The 20,448-nt window shown below is 39.6% G+C and overlaps 1 protein-coding gene across 1 annotated transcript in view; it reads right to left on the bottom strand.

Annotated features, from left to right (window-relative positions):
- Window positions 1-327: 327 nt before the first annotated feature.
- Window positions 328-20,448, bottom strand: part of sdc2 (syndecan 2) — a 42,749-nt gene continuing 22,628 nt past the window's right edge. The window contains exons 2-5 of the mRNA XM_085261328.1: window positions 9,423-9,537; window positions 8,482-8,654; window positions 6,395-6,515; window positions 328-2,792 (exon numbers count right to left, since the gene is read on the bottom strand). Coding sequence (XP_085117454.1) covers window positions 2,629-2,792; window positions 6,395-6,515; window positions 8,482-8,654; window positions 9,423-9,537 — 573 coding nt within the window. The 3' untranslated portion in view covers window positions 328-2,628. The remainder of the gene's footprint in view (window positions 2,793-6,394; window positions 6,516-8,481; window positions 8,655-9,422; window positions 9,538-20,448) is intronic.

The raw sequence follows: 20,448 nt of genomic DNA, 5'->3' as shown, positions 1-20,448 counted from the left end.
ACTTTTGTCCATAGAGTGAATCTTACTCAATAAAAAATATAGTCAAGAAAAAAGCTGATAATTTTCAGAGGTCACGTGACATGACGCCCTTAAAATTTGTTTGTCTAATAAGATATTGAATCTACTATCATTTGAGACAGAAAAACCCACTAAACTGTCATATTTGAAAAGCCGAGTAAATTGCCTGAAACCAAAAATCACTCGGTAACAAACAGCAAAAACGCCTAATTGCCTGTGAGGAGTTGCTACTATTGATTTGAAAATTCTTACAACCAACAGATTCAAGAGGAAATGGAATTTTAAAAGACGACGGCAAAAGCAGTTGGATATTAGGCCACAATGTTTATTCAGTAGTGTTGTTTCAACTTATAGGTACAATACTGTCAGCTTTTGTAAGACTAAAAAAAAGTTACCATTACAGTCATCCATGCTCACAGAACGCCAGTCAAGTCGCTTACACCCCTCCTCTGTGTACACACCCGACACGTGCTCCCGTTGAGCAAGTACATTTCCAAATGGTAGGCACTTTGAAGGTTTAAAACATTTGTGAATATACATTTATATATATATATATTTATATTTATTTTCTTATACTAATAAGTAATTGGACTCAAAGGTCAGGTCTCTAATAAAAAGGGGAGGTAAAAGAAAAAGAAAGAAGACAAAGAAGATGAGGAAATGACACGATGTGGCCACGATGTAGGGGAGTAGGTATGGGAAGTAAAATACTTTGAGTCTTTGGGTTTTTCAGTATAGTTCAGTAACTTAGGTCCTATTACAACAAAAGACAAAGGAAGCAGACAAAAAGGATCACAGAGAGACTGAAAGAAGAAGAGAGAAACACAAGGAATGGAGAGGTAGAGGGATGAACAGCTGCATGTGGGGGTGGTGTTAGAAGTTTAGACAATACTACATCTACTTCACATTACTGTACATCTAAAAGAAAAAGAAAAAAAAGGCAACTTCACAAACCTGCCTGACAAATAAATGTCTCTTAAGAGCAAGTTAATGCAGATGTATCATTAAAAGGAAAAGACAACTATGACTTGCCGTCATGTGACCATAACCTCCGTTTTTATTTGATGTAGCTACATGGCCATCCTACAGCAGCCAACATGTGGCATTTTAAAACACTTGATTTTGAGATGTAAAATGGCATCAAAACAACTTCTTTAGTTTTTAAACCTGCTAAACAACCTCACCTCTCAGAGAAAGCTCTTTAGAAATGTAAGGACTGACCAAAGGAAAAAAAAAATAGCCCTCAACATGGGTGTCTTGTCAAAGACTATTCCGATATAACACTGTTTTACATATTCTGTGCAGCCTTATGTATCTATGAATCAGAAACTGGGTTTCTCAAAGGTCTTCTGCTTAAGTATGTGCACTGCATGTGAGGATTGGGCCCCAGCCTCGTGTCCAAGAAGTAGCTCGCCTTCACTGAGTAAATCTTTGGGCCTAAAGTACCTACAATGGGACACAGACAATGACACCAGGCAACCAGGGAGGGGGAGGACTGACAGCTCAACTGGCTGTACTCTGTTTATAAAGAAGGTACGAGTGAGGGGATTTGGGGGAAAACAGAAAGACAGAGAGGAAATGCAAAGGTTAAAGTCTGCTAGCAGAATTTGGGTGCAGTCAGTAAACTTGAGGGACCCATCAAGGAGGAGGAGGAGAAAAGGGGGGGGGACTATGGGCCAAAAACACAAGAAGCCACGGAGAGGTAATACTCCCCCCCGCACGCACGCACAGCTGGACAACAACAGTGGAAAGCAAAAGCAGTGAATGTACAAAATGGAAAGAGAATGAATTAAATAGAGAAGAAGAAGAAGAGAGGTTTGTGGATTTCCTTGAGCCCTGACATGTTTTTCTTCTTTTAAAGACGAATTCCTGCGTTTGGAAAAAAAAAGAGAAAAGAGACTACAGCGAGAGCAGAACATACAAATAAACAAGACATGATGAAACGCTCACACTGACCAAAAAACTGATGTGAGAGCAAATAATAAACATTGTAACCTGAAGGGAGAACATTTACATTGACCGTTAACAGCGTTAATATGAAGACCAAAGAGCTTCATTAAAACTACAAAGGCATTTTTTTTTAAACATCAGAGAAAAAGATAAATTAACGTAATACACCTTTTAGAGATCAACATCAGACATGCTAGGACAAAAACAGAAAAAAAAAAGAAAGTAGGTTTGATACAGAATAATTATATTCAATTATTTCCACTTTTAATTTTTTTTTCCTTTACAAATAACATACTGCTACAGTTAAAAGTAGTCAGTGACGAAAAACAGCTCCTCTGACAGAAAACAGAAGCGGTCAGTTGCCTCATCTTTACACATCCTGTTTTAATTTTTTTTCAGCCTTTTCAAATAATACACAAAATGTTTAAATATAGTCAGATGCCTTAAATGAGAAATGCTTGGTTTTCATTTCAAAAAAAAAAAAAGAAGAAGAAAGAAAAGGTCGTAATTACATTACTCTACGCAAAAGCTTTCCTATTTTACCTTAATCAACTTTAAAACATTTTGTTGTTTCTCATGTTTAAGCAGGTTTTCTGTTATTGGACTGTGCTGTTGACAGTCCTTCGTGATTTTGTTTAACTGGTGAGGGGAGAGCGGGTTTTATGCATAAAACTCCTTGGTTGGAGCCTTCTGATAGGCTGCGCCGGAGGGTTTTCTCTCTCCCAAGTCATAGCTGCCCTCATCCTTCTTCCTCATGCGGTACACCAGGAGGAGGATGAGGAAGATGGCAAACAGGAAGCCAATAACACCACCTGCAATAACAGCTGAGAGAGGCAAAGACAGGAATGGAGAGTGAATATCAATGCTGGAAGTTCAAATCAATGTCGTGTGTGTGTGTGTGTGTGTGTGTGTGTGTGTGTGTGTGTAATAACACCTTAACTATGTCCAAAATAATACGTTTTAAGATTAATTGTGTCTCGATCATATGCAGTCAGTTACACAACTGTTTGCTTTAACAGCTGTTTCTGGAACTGCTGCAGCAAATTTCAGCATGAATGCAACTCAACAGCAATGATGAAAATTGATGGCTTAAATGTGTTGAAACCAGGCAACAACCCTCACGAATGATTGCTCAGACTAATGCGGTTACTTCACGTCAATGGAAAAAAAACTGCAACTTGTCTCAGGAGATACAGAGTCGAAGAGTTTCTTAACGTTTAATTTCACCTCTTTCAATATGTTGCTGAGCTTAAAATTTAGCGTTACGTTAGCAGGATATTCGAGCGCCAATCCTTGATTAGTGCACAGTCCTGTTGGCCCCGACTGCTGTTGGTTCAGCAAGGTTTATATTCCGTTCAGTGACTGCCGATTGAGGTTTTACAGGAAAAAGCCTGTGGCATTGGCTAGATCATCAAAAGTCAGGCAAATAAATACAGCGAGGGAAAGCAAACAAAAACAGGTCATTAACACCAAATGGGACGGTAAGGCTTTAACTCGATCCTGCGTCTGAACTGAGCAACTCAGACACCGAGCCAGAATGCAGTTTACATACACACCCTCCCCCTAATCCAGTATTCTTTTGGTACAATGTTAATGTTGTGAAATTTAAAACGGCCGGTCAGTTTACCTACCTAGGTACTTTTAGGCACACCAGCAACCACTTTATTAAGTATATCAGTGGCAAACTTATTAGTTGTATTTTATTAAGTATACCTCTATTCTATTATAATATTGCCAGCCACTTTTTTTTTGGTTCCATTGCCTTCAACTTTGTTAGCCACTGCTAATCCTTTTACCTCTTTTTAGCAGCAAGCCTCAGACCAAATCCAAAAGAACCAAAAATTGCACTGCAACTTCACTAGAAATTGCATTGTTTTGTATTACTACCGTCTTGTACTAATTGCATTACTTGTATTACTGTATTGTATTAATATTGAAAGATATATAAAGATAGCAGAGATAGCTTAGAAATTTGTCTAGACTATTTGGGAGAGGTATTTCTTAGCAGCTACGATACTGAAAAATTGCAGGATGTGATTATGTATCCCAACAAAGAAAGCAGTCTCTTTCTTAAAGTGAGTATAAGACAGTGCCTTCCATGAGTAGGAATTTCTTGAGCAAATTTATTGATGTATGTAGCATAAGGAAGCGTTCCTCTGAGTCGCCACCATGACTGTGACTGATAAAGACAAAATGTGCTGGTCGGGCTTTGACCTGTTTTCTCAGACTCCTTTGCCATTGGTGTTTTCTGGTTTTGAACTAGGTACAGGATGTTTCGCTGTTATACTACATCATGTTTTTTGTGACTGCTTTTCATTTTTTAAGCTTGAAACAAATTTTTCCACCATCTGATGAATTCACATTTTCAGCAGCCATCCTGTATTATACATTAAATACATGCTGATCTGGAAGATGTCTCAGAAATATCCATTCAGGATAGTGAAATGTAGTTTAGAGATACTAGAAGTTAGACTTTCTGTGGAGGACACACTGTGCAGTGCACCAGTGGGCTAATAGCAGGCTACCATAAGGGGACTCTGAATGAAATCCACCCACCCTGAAATCCCTCCCTTTCAATTATGCCTGCATGAGGTTCCTTTATAGCTCCTAAATCTATTTAGGGTCTCTCCTGGTGCTACAATCTGCCCTCTGCTGCACCTTAGGTTTCCACTTGTTGACTAGCCCTGCTCTCTCAGGGGTAAAGACCCTGCTACACACCCAACTGCCGAGCTCCAAGAAGCAGTAATGCAATACAGAGAGAATTGTGAAAATTACATTATGGGCAATTATTTTTTTATAGAAGTCACAAGGGGAACGAAAAGTAATGAATATAATCCAGAGGAAGAGAAGAGGTGGAGAAGAGAGCAAAAGATGGTGGGTTTTTGCAGGGGTGGGAAGTGGGGAGAGGACCAGGTATATTTCAATTTTCTCAGACTTTATCCAAAGACTGCATGCAATAATATTTTTTCCTATCACGATCCAAGAGCAATATGCCAAAAGATGAAGTGAGTTGATCAGTGGGAGGGAAATGAAAGGAAAAGTCTTTGAGGCTGTCCTGATTTGTCCTTGTTGATGTTGTTTCTGCATTTTGCCAACACCAGATGGATATCGCAGCAAAGTAGGTGCCAATCAAGGTTTCCCTCAGACACACATGGAGATAGATACAGCATCAGAGAGCTCGGCGGTTTTGAGTCAGAAATATTCCTTTCCATCCTCTTTTATGTATTCAAACCGAGTAACACACACTTGAAACATCCACGATGGTCTGAACTCTGCAAGGTCCCACAGAGGAACATTTATGAAGCAGCTATTCTGGTTCAGGTGAGAGACTTCAGGGATAATATTACTGAGATTTCAGAGATTGTTTGTTGAAAATATGCTCACGTAACATATTATGAAGGAAGGCTGAGGGGATGGAAAGATAAATGACTACTTAAACACATGAAAGAACATAATGATGTTGAGGAACGTTTGAACAAACACTTTGGGAAAATAGGTATCTTGTTTTCCTAGACTTAACAAATTGGCACATCAAAAACACTGAAACAAATATGAATACTATATAATCCTACTCTCTGAAATTTAAGTCAAGGTTTTACAATTCTAATGAGCTTGAATAAACAAAAATCAGTATTTGTTCCAGCAACTTTTACTCTTTGACACAGCCTGAACTCTCTTAGGTAAGCGTTGCATTAATTTCTTTGAGCAGTCCTCAGGAATAGTTCTCCAGGCTTCTTGTAGGACATTCAAAGCTCTTCTTTGGATGTTAGCTGCCCTTTGTTCCATTCTTTGTCATCATGATCCCATACTACTTCAATAATGTTAAGGTTGAACTCTGTGGAGGCCAATCCACGACTAATTGTGTCCCATTGTGTCTTCCTATGCAGGTATGGTTTTGAACTAACATAAAAGCTCTTTGGGAATCACTTTGATTGCGCAAAAATACTATTTTATGCATGTCAAAATGTATTATCTTTGACAGTTTTTGTAGATTCAAGTAACAAAATAGGAACAAACGATGCTCTGCCTCAAGATACAATTTAAAAGTGATTCTTTACTAAGTTGTCTGTTGTGTGGAAACAACACTGCTTCATCCCTCAAGTTAGGTCCCCTTTCTATACTTGAAGGACTCATAGGTCAGTGTTAAGTGGCTTAACAACAAAAAACATTCCTCTGAAAATGGTCACATACAAGCACTGGGCTTAAAGTGACACACAAAGCAGCCAATGTTCAAATACAAGCTTTGAAAGACCATCAGAAAACCTTAAGAACTATTTCTCAAGACCACTTGAGAAACTCCCCCCACCCCCTCAAAAAACCAAAAAAGTCTGTCTCCTTGGAAGCAAAATAAAAAGAAAGACTCAAGACTTTTGCACAGCACTGTATATTTGGTTTGGTGTCTGCTCTGGCATACTACGACACATACCTGCCAACACCTCCGTCCTCTGGAAGAGGTTTTCAGTGTGGACCTCAACGGGATTTGGAGGTGAGCCGGGGGTGCTAGTCGTGCTAGTCCTCTGCGTGTCCTCTGTATCTGGCACTGGTGCCTGGGCGAAGACAAGGTGGGGGAAGAGCCAAAAGAAAGTTGTTGATTTTTAAAAAAAAGAAGCTGAAAAATTAAGGGCAAGCTTATTTACTGCTAACTTTCACATTCCATCCACCTATAGTCCTTTTTTGCTTTTAGAGGATGTGGGTACATATGTTTTTCTTGGCATGATGGCCAAATCCATTTGAGGTTTCATTCCCAGATGTAAAGAATGTGTTTAATATTTTTGGAACTTTTTTGTTTCCTGCTTTGAACTTTTGATAAATGAAAAAGACTGATAAAAAGCTCAAACATGTCCAATATTTTTTATTATGAAATTAAAGCCAGCACCCATTTAGCTTAGCTTCACATAAAGAATGGAAACAGCTGGAGGACCAAGCAAATTATTTTATCTTGCTTAAGAGAAAAACTGATAGTTAAGGGTTTGTGTGTACAATTTCTGATTCCTTGAAACCTTACAGTGTTGGCAAAGCTTCTAGGAAAATATACGATTTCAGAGGTAAGCACATGTTATTGTAGCGTCTGGTAATCAGTCTATGCTGTATATTAAGCTTCACTAACTAGCTGTTGCTTTAGTATTAGCTCAGACACATGAGAGGTCATCTAACTAATGTGTGCATTTTCCCAAATAGTTACCTTTTAGAGGAAAAACAAATTTTTAGTACGGCTGTCTACTCAAAAATTGAGGCGGGGCTAAAATGTAATCTGGCCAGTGAAATCTAAAAATGCTGAATAAAGATGAAAATGTAACAAATCCAGATATTCCAAAGAGATTAGTGGAATCCCCTGGAAAAGTAGGCAACAAAAACTGAGCCAGTGACCCCAAGGTTTTTTTTAAACATCTAGAAAACTAGGCAAACTATTTGGGCCCATGTATTTTTTCAAACAACAGTAAGAAGTGTGCAAGGTGCCAAAATGGAAGTGAGCCAGCACGTTTGGCCTAAGACAGGACAGTGGCAAGAGGGAAAAAATGGAACATGTCCAGGTAGGCTTAGGGAGTTGAGACCTTGACGACTAATCCCAAACAGATGTAGTATCCAGCATGTTACAGTAAGAGTGCAACACAGAAATGAAATCTAGGATGCTTCCAGAATATGTGCTTATGTCCAAGAGAGATGTAATCCTCCATAATTTGCAATGGGGCAAAAACAGTGAGATCTGACATGAGCACTTGATCTTTATCCTGAAAGCAACCTCGCAGCTCCTGGTATTATAGAGGATTTCATGGCATACTGGGTCAGCTAAAGACATACTGAGGTACTGTGTTACTCTCTGTTGAGTCATGACAGTTACAGATGAGCCACCGTGATTACAAATGACTGAGTCACAAAGTGGCATTATAAAATATAGCTGCTTAGAAAAAAAAATTGAGCTCATAGCAAGAATTTTCCACCAGCAGCATCCCTGGTGGTGTTTCTATGTATCCCAACAGATACAAACACTTAAGACATTTAATCATTTAATGTCTCCTTGAAGGAATAGCTCATTTTTAGGGCTATAATCTTTTCTGCTTCCTTGCAAGTACTTGAGGAGCATGTCTTGAAGCTATAATTAAACACCCAAACGGCATTTAGCTTAGCAAAGTGAGTTAAAACAATGGGAGTAGTAAATGACACACCTTTCCACTCAACTTTGATCACTCAAAGTCTCATTCACCCCACCATACACACTTTCATAGAATGCTCTTATCTACACCTAAGCACTTCTATCTAACACTCAAACACATACTCACACTCTAATGTTGCATTGGGGACAACTCGGGATTCAGTTGCCCAAGGATACTTCAAAACATGGACAGTTGGAGCTGGGAAGCGATCCACTGAGCCTCTGATTGGTATACGGCCCACCTTCCCACCTATACCACAGCTGCCAATCCCACCCACTTTGAGGCCAACTGCAACATTATCGTCTAAACTCTTGTCTGGTGCTATAAAAGTTCTATGGCACAGACATAAGTGACATCTTACCTTTGTTGTGAATGGTTTCCTTGGTATGCTCTTCCCGGATTTTTCTCTAACCGGGTCTGTGTCCATTCTCGGGGTGAAATCTTTTGTGGAATCCTGGGTAGGTTGTCCTACACTGGGCTCGATATAAACCATAGTGACAGTCACTGATTCCTCTATCGCTTCTTCACCACCACCTAGAAGAAACACGCATATCTGGTCAGTGTAATTCCTGCTGCATCCTTAATGGGAAGTTAGTTTCACTGGATGTTATAATACAGAATAAAATGTAAAGATTATGATATGTGGGTGCAAAGAGGTAAAATATGGATTTACATTATATCAGTATGTCTGGAATTACACACTTTGTCTTGCTTAATTTCACACTGGTGGAATTCATTTTAATGTATTTGCAGTTTTAATCTCCAATAGAACATAGAGTGGCAGAGCAGAATAATAGGATATACACTCTGTACAGTATTGAATGGGTTATTGATCACAGTCTGCGCTCCTTTTACCTACTCTGACCTTTTCTCTGTGGATTTATACAACTCTCTTCAAAAATAGAGTTACTTTTGACCAAGGAATGAGTGTTATAAAGGTGCTTAAGGCGAGCAGAGCAAAGAACTAATAAAAAAGACACGTAAAATTTGCACACTTGCCCACAGCAGTCTCAGTGACAAGGCAATCTTAATTTAAAATCGAGTGAGAGAGAGGCAGCGAACAAAGAATAGACAAAGGCGAGAAAGGAAGGTGATTAAAGAAAGAGAAGAGGGGGGAAGAAATTATGACACAGCTCAAGTCTGCTGGTTAATAAAAAAAACTAACAAAACAACTCAGAGCTCAGAAAAGTTACAAGCAGTGGACGGGAGAATGGATGTCATCATGCCTCTGAGAGATTACTTGCTAAGACTGTAAGTGAGCGTCTTCACCCAACTCCGTCAGCATGTGCGAAAATGTCTTACCTGAGCCAGACCCTGAGTTAAAGTCATCATCATCTTCAGGGTAGTAACCTCCTGAGCCTGTGTCATCCAGGTATAAGTCATCGGCCTGTGAGGGAATCTTGGGTGCTTGTGCTATCTGTAAAATAACAAGATAACAAGGAGTTGAAGACTCATGCGACTTTTTTATACATCCGATTTACTGCTGACATGCAGGAGTTTCACATAATCACGTATCCTGTTTTCACCCATTCACGAGCTTAAATCAAAACCTAGTGTCCAGCTTTTTTTATTTTTGTACCGTTTAAATCATTAGTAACTCTGCTTTTAGCACACTTTGGCTGTTTACTGTTTTAAATGCCAGAAATAAACACCTCCTTTGTACTCAAAACTGCTATCAGTGAAATTTCTGAAGAAGGAAATACAAAGACTAAAATAATAGGTTGCAGTCTTCACTGCGAATTAGGAATTCTCAACATATTAAACACAGCATATGCATAAAATACATTAACATATCACCCTTTGTTTAAGCTTAAGCAGCCAAGAATTACACTACCTTTAACGTGATAACATTGTCACAAAATTAGAGCCCAGCCAGTAAACAATTTTTAAGATTGATACCTTTTTATTTTTGTTTTATTTCTTTCCGACATGCGAAACAAAAAGATTTCCCCAACATCTGTAGTTATACAAATCTTATATGTAGTTATTAATTTACTTGTTACCAATCTGCTCATCATAAGCGCTGATACAGATCAATCATAACTGTACAGACTGGCATCGGCATCACTAGAACTAAACTGCTGGAGTAGATGACACCTGTTCTTTTTTTTTTTTACTTCAATGAAGCACAGATGACTAACCAGTCAGAACATGTAGCTTCTCTCTCAGCATCATCGCCTAGACAACAGCCCAGTGTAGTGGGAATGTTTGTGTTCTGGCTTAATGGAGTGATTGGCTAAAAAGAACACGGTCTGACAGTGAATGTGTGTTTAGAAAGCACCTCCTGACGTGCTGTGTAAGTTGAAATTCTAACAGGAAATAAGATAAGAAAAGAGATTTTCCAGCACCAGGTGGACATTGGGAAAAATATCAGTAAGTGAGTATGTTAGACGCTGCTATGTACATGTTGTGTTGAGTGTGTGTGACTGGACTAGCTATAAATGTGTCCATGGCAACATGTATTAAAGTCCCATTCGCCAATCTGTGTTTGGCTGTCCTGCCCCTTCTTATAACAATAGCCCTGCTTTCAAAAGACCCCCCTATACATAGTTGCTGTGCATCTGTGTGTTTTGTACCATTTAGCTGGTTGCTACAGCTCCACGTCTGCCCTGAAGATATTTTCATGATGATAAAAGGGGGGGAAAACAGGTTAGACTGCAGGAAATCAATTGGCTTGTCTCGAAGTCTGTTATTTTATTTCTTTTTAGGAAAATTGGCCAAAACCTCTCATTTATACCAGTTTTACATGTTCCGTGTTTGAACACAGCTTGTTTGAGTTGCTTGTTTTGGCTGCTCAGAAGTCAAAAATGCAAAGTATTTATCTTGTAGTGACAAAAAACACTTTAAAAGCAACAAACATTCAAGCATTTTGGCTTATTAAACGCTCTTACTTCTATGAATTAAAGGAAGCAGAGGAGACAGGAAAAGTTTTCCTTTCAGTTGCATTCCTGATGTTTCTCGGCATTTCCAATTACACTAAGCATTCTAACACATTGCTTTTAAGTCATTGTGTGCACATATGTGTTTGGCCTTTCTTTCACGACTCCACACAGTCACTCTCCATAACAAAAGAGGCAGGGACTACACAGCAGTGTGAAAGAGGATAAAGGAAGACAGAAGGGAGATGAAACAGAACAATACGTTTATCCATCTCTCCTCTCACAACTGACTTGTGGAAAAAAGGCCTTTCACCAGTGAACCACCTGATCAAAGAGCGAATTTGTTCAAAGCAACTTTATCTTAACCTTTCTTCTCCTCCAAACAGCCCCCTCCCCCACAGGTCCATAGGCCTTTATGCACTGGAGATATAAGCACAATAGACCGAAAGGAGGTAGGCCACAGATTAAATAGTGACAAAGACCACTAACGAGATTGAGGCCACACACACATGCATAAGTATACATGTTTTACAAATGTATGCAAGCATTCATAAATATTAAATAAATACACATAAGACACATATTAGAGTGAGCAATTGAGCACATTGTTAAACACTTGAATGAATAAAACAAAAAGTGATATACATTTTAGTAGCTAATTATAGTTGTTTTTTTTTAATCTTGGGGTATAATTGTTGTTATATATTTTGTGATAGTATACTATATACACGGTAAAATAATTTTTTGTGAAGAATTTCAGCTTACGGTGGTTGCAACAAGGCTACATCAAACTGTAGTGACACTCACATCTCTCGAAAGCAGACAGGAAGATCTCTCGAGATTTTCAGACATGTAGAGACTTTTTTTCCCTTTTATATTTCAGACATGTAGGTACAAAACTGTGTAAACAAAGCTTTTGGATTAGAGTGGATCAACTGTGCAAGCTTCACTGCAACACAAAATCAGTGCAGATCGGAGAGGACGAAAAGGTCTGACCTCGATAAACTTCAGCGACTCTGACACTCAGGGAGACAAAGAAACTAAAAAGCATGCGTTCTTGTGAGTCTACACAATATAAACTTGATAAAGCTGACTTTATCACTAACACAGAAAAGTGTGCACAGACACAACAGGCCTGATAAACGTTGCTCTCTTTCTCTTTATCAATCCAGTGACATTTACAGTTTGTTTTCTGCTTTTAGCCTTTATCACAGGCTTTACGCTGACTCAGACATCAATCTGCTACCAGCTAAAGCAGGACAAACACCAAAAACTAGCTACCAAACAGATTTGCAGAAGCCCACTTTTTTTTTATTACATTGCTTCACTGTTGTGTTGCTGCTCTAGTCTAAGCAACAGTTACCTAAAAAGTCCCATAGTGCTGTAAAAAGGATTGAGTGCAGGAAGGGGTAGTGATAAGGATCTAATAGGAACTATCCAACTTAGCAACTTTTAGCAACAATTTCATAAAGCCATCTATTACACAGCAAAAGATCAATTTAAAGATTACTTCTTATAAACCCAGAAACCAATATACTGTCCTTTTGCTCAAAAAGTACCGATTAAATCAGAAAAATTGGAAATAAGTAAGAATAAGAAATAAGAAATCCGAAGACTAATGTAAAATTTCAGTGAAAAGAAAAAATTAGACCAGTAGTAATTCAGTCTATAATCCAAAGCAATATCAGTATACTCTTTTCACAGGGTGCTATTTACTCTGCTTGGTGTTAATAGAAGTACTGAATACCTGCCTTCTTCGGGTACAGTCGCGTGCACCTATGCCCTGATATGAGCCTGGTTCAATTTTTGATGTATGGCCATTAGGGCTGCCACAAACGATTGTTTTGATAGTCGACTAGTCACCGATTATTTTTGCGATTAGTCGACTAATCAGATCATCATCCATTGGACGTAAAACTACAGCTTATTGCACCAGCAGCATCTGCTCTTATATAACTATCATTAGCTTACAGCTTTAAGTGTTTAAGGTCTGTGCTAACTAAAAATAAAGACAAGATGATAGTTTATTAAATTTTAATGAAATTTGCAGATTGTCTCGGTGAAGTTTAATAAACTCCTTGCTATCTAAAATATAACAGGACACCGGAGTAAATTCTTGAGCATCTCACACTTCTGATAATCAGCTGTCTGCTTGACGTTTATTCAGCTGTGTAAAAACTATAACTTTAATCTCAGACAAACCGATTTACTCAGGAACAAATAAAATACTGAAAAAAGCCAAACAATAACATTTGTAAGTTATCTAAGTGACTCATATATCATGTTTAACCTGAGTAGCGAAAGACGGCGGTGGGTTTGAAAACGATTTGCCCAGAGTCCGGTGTTCTCACGGCTCTAGTGACCTAGCCCCCGGCTCGCTATGGAGCTAGTGGGTAACAGACGTCTCCGAAAACGTCGGAGTGCTTTTGAAAATATGCGGTGTCTTGATAAACTGAGCAGATATTTGAGGTTTACACAGCTACATTCTCGCCTGAAAATATGTTAAACGTTTATTTTGTGGCCCAGAAAGAATAATAAGAGTAATATTAAAACTAACTAGCTGCCGCCATTGTCGGAAACTGAGCAGGGCCGCGATGGGCCGCGCTATGAATTCTGGGACACAGTCTTCTTCTTCGGGGTTTAACGGCAGCTGGCATCCTTGTACATGCAGTGCTGCCATCTTCTGTTTCAGTCCGTTATTACACTCTTAAATCCTGCTACTTATTCCTGCGTCTTTTGTGATCTTACAAAGCTTCAAACGACGCGTCGACTATTAAATCAGTCGTCGACGATTTTGATAGTCGACGTAATCGTGACTAGTCGACTAATCGTGGCAGCCCTAATGGCCATGCAACGTCGTGTGATAGTATAGCGCAAAAGGTCTGTCTGAGTCTCACTGCAGCAGCAAGTCAAATTGGTGTTAGTGGAGGCGATGCCTTGTACTTTAATCCAGACCATGCCCACACTGACATTACTAATCTTTTGAACTTTACAACGAGAATATTTACTTTTCTGAGAACCATAATCTTTCCGTTACAAATAAAAAGTTGGCCTTCTAAGAAAGAAGTATTCAGTTATACATTCCTTGTTGCATCGTGTAGTATAACCAGTACCCTGTGAAGGTTGGCACTGCCACTAAAGTAAACAGTTGTGGCTTCAGAGGTTGCTGTTCATCAAGAGTTATAAAATACTTGACCCTTTACACTAACCAAATGTAGGTTCAATACCAAACCATAGAGCTGCTGGCTTTTTGTCTTATTCATTTGAGAGAAAATCGGCTCTGTCACGGCCTTGATAGAACTATCCAAACCTTTTTATCATCACGGTGAATAACTAGAGTCTTCCCATAAACGGAGACACACAAGGGCACTGTCTGTAGAGACACACACACACACACACACACACACACACAGAATCTCATTTGGACACCTTAACAAGCAGATCCTACACAGTCTGACCAAGCTCACAGACAGTGAAAGGCAAAGAGATAAAGGGATCGACAAAAACAGAGCAAATGAAGGCAAGCAAAAAGGAGGGCGAGCTGCTGTAATGAGGTAGTGGCTTGCAATGTATGCTCTATTAGTTGTTAAGAGCTGCTGTATCTGGCACCTCTGCCTGATAATGAACTAATAGGCCAGCAGGAGGTCTGTCCGGCTGCATTTTCCTGTCACTCTGTCTGGTTAACCTATACATCCAACGACTGCATGAAGATCTTGAGACTAGGATTGTGCAAAACAGATGACAGAGAAGGAGGGCAATGACAGAGGAGAGTGATGATAAAAGGGAGGGTAGTGGTGAACAAATGAGGGAGAGGATGAGAAAAGAGAGAGGGAGGCAAGGGGGCAATAAGCCACTGCTGAAGAGAAGTTTGTAGCCTCAGGATGCCCTGCTAAAAGCTCGTCAAAAATTGCTAAGTCCATGTCTAGCAGGGTTTTTAAGGCATATTTGCACCTCTCTTTTTCTATAAGAGACGGGACAGTAAGAATTAGAGGATACATGGGTGAAATGGAGCCATCTCATCTGTGCCTGGGTCCTCACTTTCTACTGTTGACACACTGCTCTCTCCCCAAACACAACAAATATTAGCTCAACTTCAATTCAGGCCAGGGGAAATATTGTTCCTCAACGGAATGCAGACACTCACACAAGCATATGCGTGTCCATGAAAGAGCCCATGGGACACACGCATGTGCCAACACAGGAACACACACACACACTCATCCAGCCCTCACATCTTGAAGGCGCGAGACGAATACACAGACACACACATCATAACACCAACTTCAGAGAGAAGAAAATGTGGAAAACAAGTGCACAGGGGCCAGCAGACAGACAACGTCTCAGATCTTTCCTCGCTGGTCTGACGCTTTCTCTGGTTCTTAACAATTTTTTAAGTATACCACAGAACTGCAAGGTGCCTGCAAAAGAACTACCAAAGAGAGGGGAAAAAAACTCTGCTTTTCAAGCACTGTCGTTGTACTTCACGTCTTTGTGCTTTACAGGAGTACCTTCTCAATATTTAATCAGAATGTCTAGAGTATATGCACTTACACTAGCCACTTTCAGATATTCCTTCAGCTTAATACATTTCCTTTCTTTTATTAGACATTGTTTCAGGGAGCAAATTTACACTGGTGAAGCGCGCTACATCATATTAATGATTTATTATTGGACAAATTTAAATGTTAAGTGGCTCTTAAAGGTTTGCTGTGTTTCAGAGTTGGAGGATGTGGGGAAATGCACCGACAATAACTTGATAATTATCTGAGACTGGCAATCCTAATGCCGTACTTTGTTAGCATGCAGTTGGAAGACATTATGGTACTTAGATGTCATCTAGGCTGCATGGAGATGCTTCACTTTTTGACATCTTTCTAGCAAAATAGCTGCAAATTAGAAACCTGCCATGTGCCGTCTTGTGCCACAGAGCTGAGACGTAATAAGATTCATCATCTTTGCCTGAGAATAACTTGTGTATCTATATTATTTATTATATTTATAAGTTGTATTACCGTTCTTTAGTTCATAGGGTGTTTGTGAGGTAATGCACATGTCACAGAAATTTTTAAAAAAAGAGGAAAAAGGAAAGAAAAGATGTGAGCATTCAAGATGTTGCTTTCCACAGCAAGGGTTTAGGCTTTGAAGCACTTAGACATGCTAGACTGAAATCTTAAAACACACTTCTTTGCTTTCTTGTGGACAGCTACATGAGAAGAGTAATGCCATTCTTATTTATTCTGCAGTGAAAGCAGGGGATGAAAAAAAATATGTGATTTAAAGAAAAAAAGGGTTTAAAATAGGAAAAACAACATCTATCAGTAACTTTAAGGATGTATAGGCTGCACTCATGAAAACTATTGTTCTATGTAGCCTTAAGTCCTAATTTACTACATGATTACTGAAATATGTTGTAACATCAACATTCTTCATGTGTATCCTGTATTAGCTTTACTCTATGGAGCGCGCTGTCGGCTTGGTTCTGTCCTGTAAGTCAATAATAGGGCAGGTGTGTGTAAGAAAGACACAGTGAAATAAATAGTGTGTTAATCCCTAATTAACAAAGTAAAGATGGCAGATTGGCCTGCTGGACTTTACTTTATCTGTTCAATATAGCAAGACAGTCTGCTGAGCAGCACCCGTGCTCTGCCCTGTTTCACCCTCCTGTCGACAAACCAAGCCCACTCTCTTTTTCTCCCACTGCCTCCTTCATATCGTGGACTTCATCACAGCAGACAGGACAAAAACAGCAGAAATAAGGAGGGAATGCAAGTTGAGAGGAGCACACGAGGCGGTCCTCCTACACCCTTAAGCAGAAGAAGAGGAAGAGGCAAAGATTCACTTAGTGGAGGCATTATTTCCAATGTCAAGAAGTCTAAGTAATAGTCCTGGGACCTGTTGCATCAGTTTAAATCCTTAAAATTAAGGATAAATCCACTTTAATTGAGGGCAGTTAAGTAGTTAGTTTCACAATAACAAATAAATCACCCGTAATCAAAAGACTGTTGCAGAAAGGGATGATTTTATCTGCATAGAGCAAAGTATTATAGCGAGAATTATTAGAATAATGCAATAAAGGAAACTAGTATCTAAAAATTCTGTAATTAAAAATCCAACAGTTGGTTACCATCTCAATTCTGTTTAGTAAGGTCATGATATCTGAATCACACTTAATTAATCCTTCACAAATAATAATCGTCAGTCCTTTCAGAAACAGCCGCAAGATTTTGCTACAATTAAAAAGCAGCACGATTCACAGCAAAACTCAACTAGCCATTTGATTAGGCACACCCATTCATCTGGTTGTTAACACAAATATCTAAGCAGCCAATCATGCACCAACTTAATGCAAGATGACCTGATAGAGTTCAAACCGAGCATCAAAATGAGAAAGAAATGTGATCTAAGTGTTGTTTTCCTCACTTAAACATCTCTAGGGTTTACACAAAGAAAAGCAGTTTTGATGTTTTTGGCATCAGAGGTCAGAGGAAAATGGCCAGACTGCTTCAAGCTGATAGGAAGGAAACAGGAAGTTAAGTAGCCACTCATTGCAACCAAGCTATGCAGAAGATCTGAATGCACAACACATCAAAACCTTGGAGCAGATGAGCTACAGCAGCAAAACACCAACCTGCCTTGTATCAATAGTTCAGGCTATTGGTGGAGGGGGTATGATGGTGTGGGGGACAATTTCTTGGCAGTTCTTCCAGTAGGATAATGCACCATGTCATTAAGCACAAATGATTTCAAACTGGTTTCTTCAACACAACTGTTCATTCGCTGTACTGAAATGGACTCCACAGTCACCAGATCTCATTCCAATAGCGCTGACAAATATGCAGCGACTGCACAGTGCCATCACGTCAATAAGGAATAAAATCTCTGGAATGTGTCCAGCACCTTGTTGAATCATTGCCATGAAGAATGAAGGCAGTTCTGAAGGCAGGGGGGGGGGGCAATAACATCAACTTTTCCTTCAGGACAATCATTTATGAGGCATGATTTATATCTGCTTTGTGAATTTCCGCAGCAGAGGCTGAAATTGTGTTTGCCGTTTTCAGCTAACTGCAGGAGTATTTCCTCTGAGTTTATTAAATACTTGCAACCCCATAGGGTTTCCTATAGGATGTGCATCCTGGAAATAAGAAAGCTGAGCCTGTTTATAGTGGTAACAACAGTTACCGTAACAATACTTAGAAGAGTAAAGAACAATCTGTACTGTTCTACCTCGGGCAGGTGGGCTGTTGCACACAGACTCAGTCTTACAGTAAAATAAATTTTTACACAGCAGCCGGTCTCAGATTGAGTCCTGAACTTTGCCACAGCTGTTAGATCATGTTTTGTGTCATAGTGTTAGCAGAAATCTGAACCCTTTACTAAAGCCGAGCATATTTTTCTGGTCTAGATTAGTTTTTGTTTTTTCCCTTTTTCTTCCTTAAATAGAAAAATAATTTTTTGCTGTACTGCTTAAATCACTACCTGTGTGCATATGTGTTTCTAAAATAGCTGCTGTGACCTCTCTAATCATTAAAGTAACCACCAATTTATAGCAACAGGCAGCCTAGTTACAATTAATAACCAGGCTGCTCGTTGCTATGATAATTTATCTAACTACAGCGAGGGACATTTTATAATACCTTGAAGCAGTGAGATAAATTATTACACACTGGCAGAACTTTTAGTGTAGAGGAAATCAGAAAAAACAACAACACACAAAATGCAGCTTTAGTGTGATAACTAGCAATAAATTATTATGCTTATTTATTCTTTTTTAACCTCAAATACACCTCTCACCTCTACCACCAGTTACCTTGAGCTACTGTTTCAAATACTCAAAGCAAATGATATATGTTCCCCCAATAGCACAACACATCCAAACATCACACTGGTCCCACAAACACCTGCTGAAGGTTTAACAAGCTGACAGCAAAGATGGACAGAAAACAGGTCTCTGTGAGTCATGTATGTGGGCGGTGAGCATTGTTTGGAAAATGTAAATAGGAAGGAGAGGCAGTAACAGCCACCCACAGGACTGCCAGTGAGGATGTCCAACTGTACCTCTAACACTGACTGGTCAAAAAAGGTTAAGAGTGTGTGTGTGCGCGCGCACATGTGCGGGGGGGGGGGCATGTGTCTGTCTGCCTGCCTGCCTTTGTGCTCTTTTGAACCCACTCTAACTTTTATTGCCCTCCCAGGGATCATAATAAGGAACTAATTGATAGTCTTTGAGCTGTGGGCTGAGGAGAGGGGGAGTTCCTGCAGGAAGTCAACACAAATCAAACTCTCTCTGAGCCCTAAAGGTCTGGAGCTATTCCAGCTGAGTTGCGGTGGGTTACAGTCGCTGTGAGCATGTGTGTGAGAGCATGTGTGGGTGGGAGTGAGGCCGACAGAGAGGAAATAAGAAAGAGAGCAACAGTCTGGAGTTGACATTTATGGAGTTTTCGCATCAACTTCTCTATGAGTTGCCTCATCACGTAATGACATAAGCATCCACTTTTGATCTAGTAACTGAAGATTACAGTTGTATGTATGAGAGACCTCAAAATGCTGCCTATATTGCCATTTTGACCTTTAAATTGCTCAAAATTATTCCTTCCAATGTGCCTAGAATATTTAAGAGATTTTTTTGGTAAGCAGAAAATAAATTTGATGAATTTGACATCTCGGAAAAAATACTTGCTGCTGTTCCCAACCCCCTCCCTCCCTCCCTCCCCTGCATTTAAATGTCTCGCTGCCCCTGAAGGATGAGATCACATTGCCCTTGTAGGTGAAAGGCCCCCACCCTCAACAACCTGAGCACAAGGACAGCATGTGGGTGCATCGGGCTCAGATTCACATCGTCTCCCATTCCAAAACAAACAACTGTCTGACACAGAAAGGCATACAGTACATTCCATGGGGCTCAAGCCCCGCCTTCCCCCCGCCCCCATAAGATGGGTGGCTGGAGCGAGAATGGTTTCCAAGTCAAGCTACCAGGGATGTTCGCTCTATGATGCACTGTGGGAAAGATCACGGCCTTCCAACAACTAAAACCTACTGCTAAATGCAATTAAAAGATTTTTATTTTATTTTATTCTACTGCTGACCAAATCATAGCATAACGACAAACACCAAAGAATAACTTACTAACACAGACTTCTTTGCCCAAAGAATTGCTCATTTCTTTGCACCAGAGACTCAAAAACATTTGACATCTCATTAATGAATCACACATTTGCAATGCATGAAATAATCATTCATCACAATACAAGTTTGTAATGTTTGAAAAGATTTTTTACTTGCTTATTTTTTCAAGTGAGTACAGACCTGTGTGTAAGAACTCAAGAGGTATCCTTACTAAGTGGGCTTGAATATCTTCAAAAGCTATTCTGTGAAGTTCAGGATGAGAGGCTCAAAGGGTTTTTACTTTGGTGCAAAAACTATGAGCTGCCCTTCCACTCTTCATACTGTAC

This window comes from Mchenga conophoros, linkage group LG22 (assembly GCF_057382185.1).
Source record: "Mchenga conophoros isolate Kocher_MC1m ecotype Shallow Benthic linkage group LG22, M_conophoros_male_GT1.1, whole genome shotgun sequence".
NCBI lineage: Eukaryota > Metazoa > Chordata > Actinopteri > Cichliformes > Cichlidae > Mchenga > Mchenga conophoros.
Note: the sequence above shows the minus strand (reverse complement) of the source record. Positions and strands in the feature narration are given on the sequence as shown.